Source organism: Magnolia sinica, chromosome 7 (genome assembly GCF_029962835.1).
Source record: "Magnolia sinica isolate HGM2019 chromosome 7, MsV1, whole genome shotgun sequence".
In the NCBI taxonomy this organism is placed as follows: Eukaryota; Viridiplantae; Streptophyta; class Magnoliopsida; order Magnoliales; family Magnoliaceae; genus Magnolia; species Magnolia sinica.
Genome location: NC_080579.1, coordinates 1,227,644 through 1,235,595, shown reverse-complemented (window position 1 = coordinate 1,235,595; position 7,952 = coordinate 1,227,644). Strand labels below are relative to the sequence as shown.

The window sequence follows — 7,952 nt, the reverse complement described above, 5'->3', positions numbered from 1 at the left end:
CTAGAAATTCACCACGATCCTCGCTCGTCACTTCATCACAACCTGATATTTCTTCAGTAGTTTGTTCATGTTCATCAAAGCCATGGTCTTCTATAGCCTCATCTTCAGTGCCCCTTCGTTTATAGTCAAGTGTACTATGGGTTGTTGAAGACAAGTGTTTGATAAGTGGCTTGGTTGGCCACAGCGGTAACAATTGTTCGACCTTGGTCGAGCATAAGGATTCGGAATCATACTCGGGTCCGCTGTTGTGGGTGCTACACGTTGAAGTCTGGATAGGCCGCTCCCCGTATCACGGTTTGCGGTTGCAGGACGTTGAGGATGTTCTCTTATTAAATCTTTTCCTCGTGCCAGCACTGGATCCTGTGTGGGACCCGTCATGGGGGGTCGAGTTGAAGGATAAGGACGAGCAGGAACTCTTGCAAGTTGTGTTTCTGCCCTACCCACCAATTGAACTGCTTCATCCATGGTCCCGACTGGGTACATTTGAACTCGGTCCTGAATTGTCAGTCGCAACCGACCTATAAATCATGCCACCTTCTGTGATCAGATTCTGACAGATCGTTTCGTGTAGCCAACCGCTGAAATTCTTCAGTGTAATCTATGACGGTTTGATTTTCTTGTCGGTAATTTTGATATTGTTGGAATAATATTTGCTCATAATCACTGGGGAGAAATCGTGATTGAAGAAGACGTCTCATCTGTGGCCATGATGAGATAGGAGCCCTATTCCGATGGGCTCGTGAGAGTTGTAATTGCTCCCACCATGCAGAAGCACTAGATTTTAATTTAAACGCTACCAAGTTTACCCTTTTATGATTTGGCATGTCCATATAATCAAAATATCTCTCTACTTCGGCTAGCCAATCGAGGAAATCTTCTATACGTAATAAATCATTAAAACTAGGAAGTTCAGCCTTACCTCGATAGTCTCTTTTAGTACAATCTAGATGATCACCTCCATGGATTGGTCGTCAGGCAAAACCTTCATTAAGGTCATCATCGCTAGAACTTGAATTATCTGGTGTAGCCTTACAGTTTGCCACTGGTAGTGCCATACGAAAATTGGGGTTGTGTCGTACAACAACTACGGGTGGTGGAGCAACCATAGGTGGTGGAGCACCGCCTTGGGCTTGGGGCGGAAGTAGCGCATCCGCAAGACGGTCGAGGGTTGCCTGCAGCCCTTACATGGTCAACTGACTCTCCCGGGGGAAAGCTTCCATTCTTTCTGAAAGATAGCGAATCCCTGGATCATCGTTCACAGGATTTTGATTTATACCTTCATTGTTTGTCATCGGCCTGAGGAAAATCCTCGCTCTGATACCAATTGACGCAGGGATGAACGTGATGAGGTCGATCACCGTATTCCTCAAGGATAACTACTCCGAATCCACGGAGCTTCTGTGGACTCCTCACAGAGACTTCTCGAATCTATGAGGAAAGAAGCAAGAAAATAGAAATAAATTCTAATAAAATTCAAAATTGATTAATTGATGAAATAAATGACTTCACAACCCTTTAAATAGGGATACCAAGCAATGAGAGAGAAATCAAAAGCAAACTACAACTAAAACTCCTAGAATTCGCAACTTACTATAAATAGTAAACTTATTATTTATAGACAGTCATGATGTCTACTAGTGCGCAAGGTTTTCGGCCAAAAATAGTAAGTGTCCTATTTGGCTTCACAAAACCGTTCTCCTAATTATTCTAAGCTCTTTTCACGTTGGGCGCAACTCCTAAAGCCCGACGGATGAAGAGTTATAATCAAACTAAAACCTACTATTTATAATAAAAACGAAATTAAAACAGGGAAACGATCGTCGATCCAGGGGTATTTCGTAAATCCGGGTTGTGCAACCCGGTGTAGCGGGGTTGGTTGGCTAAAGTAACTCGTTCTACCCCAAAATCATATATTTTACGCCTGATAACTCATTTCGGGTTGTGAGATATGCCCGATCTAAGGTCCGATGGTCCGAATCACTTCTGTCATCAACCGGGCCTATTTTGATCCATCTTGGCCATGAAACTGTCCATGACCCGCTCTATATCAGACTGTGAATGCTTAAGGAAAGGCCAATTTGTAGTTACGGTCCAGGCTTAATCATGAAATTTAGGCCTGATCATCAAATGGGCCAAGAGACCACACATTGTGGAGAATATGTCACACTTGTAATATATTTAGGGCCCGTTTGGGAGCGTGGATTCGGAACTCGGGATTTGAAATTCTCTTGTTGTGTTTGACACCCTGGATTCAAAATCAACTTTAATCCAAAAGTAGCTATTCATGGTGTATTTACAGGGGTTTGAATTTAATTACTAAATCAACTTTAATATGTCTAATTAATGAACATATGTAACGTTTGACACAATGGTTGTATAAAGCCCACTGAAATATATACTTTGCACGAAAATGATGAAATTCCAAGTGTCTCGGATGGGCCACAAGTACAAGATCACATCCAAGTGACTAACCAATGATTTTTAACTATTGATTTACATGGACAATATTGGACGGTGCTGATCATCGTATTAAAGTAATTATAGTGATGCAATTGATAATCTAATTATTTTGGGACATCATTAGTGGGCTATGTATCCAATAGAGTAATAGTCTAGTGACACACATGTTACGCATGCAACTATTGGAAGGATTTTGATGTAATCCAAGCTTTCAATGGCCCTGCATCCATCTGTATATGACCTCTTGAACCAAGCTGTAAGCTGTTGTATGTGTACAAAATAAATGGATGGATAAGAGAAACTGACCGCGGGGTTCACATGGAAGTATATGTATACGTTGTGTATCTCTTTTGTCCATCCGTTTTGCCAGATCATTTTATGGCATGGACCCAAAAATGAAGCAGATACAAATCTCAAATGGACTCCCACCATAAGAAGCAGTGGTCATTGAATTCCCACCATTAAAAACTTCCGAACGGCCAGTTGCCAACTTTCGTACCCACAAAAAAAAAATATATTTGGGCATGTTTGGGAGCGTGGATTTGGAACCCCCAAGATTAGAAACCCCCTGGATTTGCAATCCTCCAAGTGTTTTTGGCACTCTGGAGTGGAATAAACTTTAATCCAAAAGTCCCTATCCATGGTATATTCACAGGGGTTTAAATTTAATTACTAAATCAACTTTAATATATCTAATTAGTGAGATATGTAATTTTTGACACAATGGTTGTGATAAGCTTGTTGAAATATATTCTTTGCCTGACAATGATGAAATTCCAAGTATCGGATGGGCCACATGCACAAGATCATGTCTGAATAACTAACCAACTATTTATAATGATCTTCCACCGCTGTTTCTTGTGGTGTGATCTATCTGGCAAAACTGATGGCACAAAATATAGATTAAGGTGGGCCCCGAGGTCAGGGTCTCACCCACAAGGCTGGATCAATTGCGTCTATGTGGAAGAAATAAAAAGGCAATCAACATCTGATAAACATCTTTTGATTTACATATTATTAAAACTAAATCCACAAAAAAAATTTAAAAAAGAAAAGAAACAGAAAAAAAGAAAGAAAGATAAAAGAAAAAGAAAGAGGAAAAAAAAAGTAGAATAGTTACACAGAGCAGCAACAAAATTCCTTGAAACACGCAAATGAAAAGCTGTTCGTTGATTTCCTCTTCTTGGGCCCGATCATCGTAATGCCTAATAATCAAAGCTGATATTGGGGATGTGGGCAATCTTGTACCGATCTTCTCCTCCTTCTCGACAGCGCTCTTCTAAGAGTGGAGACCTCCATATCTTTAATTTTTGAAGCATGGTGAAGTGTTGAAACTCCTCTGGTAGAGACCTTAAATTAGAACAAAACCAGATCTCCAGAGTTTGGAGGGCTTTGAGTTGCCCCAACCAACCACAAGGGAACGATGTCAGCTCAGAACATCCCCAAATCACCAAATGGTTAAGGTTGGGGAGGATGGGTAAGGGCCCACCCGATGGCAACCCATCATTACCTATGCTTAAACTCAGCTTCTGTAGGAGCGGTGGAAGGTTGCTTGGAAACTCCTTCAGCTTTGGACATTCATCCATTTGTAATTCCAGGAGTGATGGCGTACACTCTCCATCATCTCCACCTCTCAATTCCCACTCCTCCCAATTTTGCATGTTGGAGAAGCCGAGAGTATGGAGCTTTGGGAATGACACAACACCATCACCACCACTTCCATCATTATTATCATCCCCACTAAACTCACCACCCACCTTTCTCACCTCTTCCATTCTATAAATAGAAAGGAATTTAAGGGAAGGTAGTTTCCCAAGACCTGGCAATTGTTTGCACTTGTTACAACACGAGAGCATCACCTTCACTAGATTGGAGAACACTGGATCCTCTATCCACTTGGGAAGCTTCCAACCTTTGTAATCTTTTATTTCTAACTCTTTCAAGTTTGTGTGTGGCTGAAGGATTTCAAGCACGTCCTCCATTTTCTTCACCTCATCATCATCCAACGCTTCATCACCTCTGTATTCATAGGATATAGCATAAAGCTTCTGCTTCTTATACAGTTCTGCCTCCGTAGCTTCGGCCCTGCTCACTTTTTCCAACCCAATAACTTGGAGTTTTCCTTGAAGATGATTCATCAGTTGTTTCAGTTCTCCCCATTTACATCCTTCCATGCCACCCTCCACAATCAACTTTGTTAACATCCGAAGGCTACTTAGGCTCCCCATGCCCTGCGGTAAGTACATCAGCTCGTGGGTATTTTCTAATTCTAGATGTCTCAGGTTAATCATTTTTCTCAGCCCTCTAGGCAGTTTTTTTAGCTTAAAACAGTAATTGAGTATCAAGGTCTGTAAATTTCCACAATTACTCACCTCCTCAGGCAACTCCTCTATGCTTGTCCAAGATAAATCAAGATATCTCAACTGCTTCAATTTCCCTACTGTTCCAGGCAATTTCATAATGCCAGTGTGATTCAAGTCCAATGCCCTAAGGTGTCTGAAATGATGAAATAAATTGTTTGGCACCCTAGAGAATGTTGAGTCACATAGCAACGTCCGCAACTTGTTAGCCTTATACAAGGTGGCCCAAATGGAAGCCACTTTAGCACCATCTTCATCACTGACAACTAAAACAGAATGGCGGACATTGCTTAGGTTCAGCGAGGCTTGCTCTCTGATATCCTCCAGTGAACAGTCACTACCTGCAACAGATTGCGCAAGATCATGAACTAAATCATGCATCTTGCACTTGACTATGTTCTTGTCATCGTCCAGTTCTGCATCTTGAAGCAACGAGCGTCTTAGTAAATCATCAAAATACAGCCCACCAATTTCTTCGATATCTCTACTTCCGTCGGAGCGGATGAAACCTTGTGCCACCCATAACTTGACTATCATATCCTTCTCTATCTGCCAATCTTTCGGGAAGATGGAGAAATAAGCAAAGCATTGCTTCAAAGCAGGAGGCAAGTCATGGTAGCTGAGTAACAAAGCTGGTAAAACGCCTTTTAAGACATCATGTGAATTCCATATGTCGCTTTGCAAGACAAGCTCCCACTCCCTTCTTGTCCTTCTCAAGCACATGGCACTCCCTATCGTCTTTGCTGCGAGAGGCAGTCCTCCACACTTCTTTACGATTTCCTTTCCAATCGCTTCCAACTCTGAATGCTCTTCTGCATTCTGATGCTCAAGTGCTCTGCGCCGGAACACTAACCAGCAATCGTCATCGGATAAGACAGCCAGCTTGTGTATGTGAGCCCTTCCCATCGCTAATGCAACATCTTCTCTACGAGTGGTTACAATGATACGACTCCCTGGTGCACCATCTTGGAAAGGAAGTATCAGCTTGTCCCACATCTCGCGGTCATTGCTCCAAACGTCATCAAGCACAAGTAAGAATCGTTTTGAGTGCAGCATACATCGGAGGCGATCCTGCAATGGGGCCAAGTCTAATGACTCACAACCAGTCCCAGTTGCAGATTCTATGCTTGATTTTGTAATCCTCTTCACATCAAAATCTTCTGAAACACACACCCACATTTTCATGTGGAAATGCCTCTGGATCCTCTCATCATTGTAGGTGAGCTGAGCAATGGTGGTCTTGCCCACACCCCCCATTCCAACGATAGAAATGACAAAAGGCACCTGATAATTTACTCCTTCACTACTCTCCTCCAGTAACAAGTCTACGACTCTATTTTTGTCATCTTCTCTGCCTACAATTGACGGTCGATCGATTAGGGAGCCTGTCTCTCGCTCTCTGATCTCAGCCCGCCTCACTTCACCATCCACCCTCTCCCTCTCTCCACTATCTACTCTAAGACCCAATTGATTCTTCTCTCCACCAATATAAGCTAATCTTTTCTGTGCCTGCTTTATCCTACTCCCAATTTTGTGGCGTAATATGACATGATTGAAGCAAGCAACGGGTGAGAGGAAGCTTCTTACATTCTTCTTGCTGAAACAGGACCCATCACCTTCATCAGGTGCTTGTGATTTGAGAGATTCTGTCATCCACTCATCTAGTATGTCGTCCACATCGTATGCCACATCTTTGAGCTTCTGCAACCAAATCATCACCGATCTGTCCTTCACGCGCCGAGATTCAGCATCTTCAAGCAGAGCTTGAATTGAGATGAATGTACTGGAGAGATTTTCGATCTCATTGGTGACACCCACCAATGAAGCCACCTCATCCTGGAGGATGGTGTTCAACTTTTCTACTGCAATTGAGACGAGTGAATCGACCATGTTTTCTTTCTCCTTGTTTTGGTATGTAGATGGGAAGAAGGAAGGAATTTGAATTCAAATTGGTTTAGAAATGGGAAATGGGAAGGAGTTTGAAGATATGGAACAGAGAGAGAAGGGAGGAATTTGAAATAAAATTGGTTTAGAAATAGGAAATGGGAAGGAGTTTGAAGATATGGAACAGAGAGAGAAGGGGGGAATTTGAATTCAAATTGGTTTAGAAATGGGAAATGGGAAGGAGTTTGAAGATGTGGAACTGAGAGAGAGATATATGCAAATGTTGTTCTGCTGTTATTAATACAATTGAATGAAGATTTTATAGGAAGCGTTGATCAAAAGCGTGTTGTTTCCGTCTACTCTTTATTCGAAGATTGATGCAAAACCTTCATTCCACTTCAACTTTAATTAGTTATTCCAAATAAAGGAATGGAATAATATGATATGGTCTCCACCCAAGGGTAAGCACGTCCTTAAACTTTCACAAGTGTGGCCCATAGATTGGATAATGGATAAACCATTCCCCCATAAAAAATTCACAATCAGATTTTCCCAACCCATGGTTTTGGAAGCCAACGGATGGTCGGTTAAGAAAAGAACAATGGAAACGTTCCTTACTGAAGAAATAAAGAGAAAGAGAGAGATTATCGTAGAAATTCTGTATTTCAATGTGTATTGTATTGGAGGAAGAACACCCTCTTTATAGTATGATTACAACCTATTGATAGTAAATATGCATAGTTGTAAGAAAGATCCTATGTGCTAAATATAAGATATTATATAGCTAGAGAGAATATTACATTGCTGGAGATTTACAATCTAATATAACAAGATCACACAAAGTATGGTAACAAGATCACACAATATTTTAACACTCACAAACAAGTATATTCTAATCTCTGAGTAGAAGCCGGACTAGAAATCGAATTGCCTGTTGAGTTACTTAGGTACGCTTTTATTGTACTGAGTAAACTCTATTGGGCTGATTGTGAATGTTTGTGGTTTATCCACACCGTCCATCCATTTCTCCATCTCATTTTAGGGGTTGAGCCCAAAATGGAAGAATATTCAAAGCTCTAAGTATATATGCCACACTACAGGAAATAGTGAGACTAATGATTTCTACTGTTGAAACCTCTGTAAGGCCCATCGTGATGTTTATTTGTCATCCAAACTGTTCATAAGATCACGAGGACATGGATGAAGGGTAAAAACAAATATGGGATTGATCTAAAACTTCTGTAGCCC

The 7,952-nt window shown here is 41.4% G+C and overlaps 1 protein-coding gene across 1 annotated transcript; it reads right to left on the bottom strand.

Annotated features, from left to right (window-relative positions):
- Positions 1-3,610: 3,610 nt before the first annotated feature.
- Positions 3,611-6,974, bottom strand: LOC131250777 (disease resistance protein RGA2-like). Its single transcript, XM_058251085.1, has one exon. The coding sequence runs from the start codon at positions 6,708-6,710 to the stop codon at positions 3,666-3,668; it is 3,045 nt and encodes a 1,014-aa protein (XP_058107068.1). The 5' UTR covers positions 6,711-6,974; the 3' UTR covers positions 3,611-3,665.
- Positions 6,975-7,952: the final 978 nt, after the last annotated feature.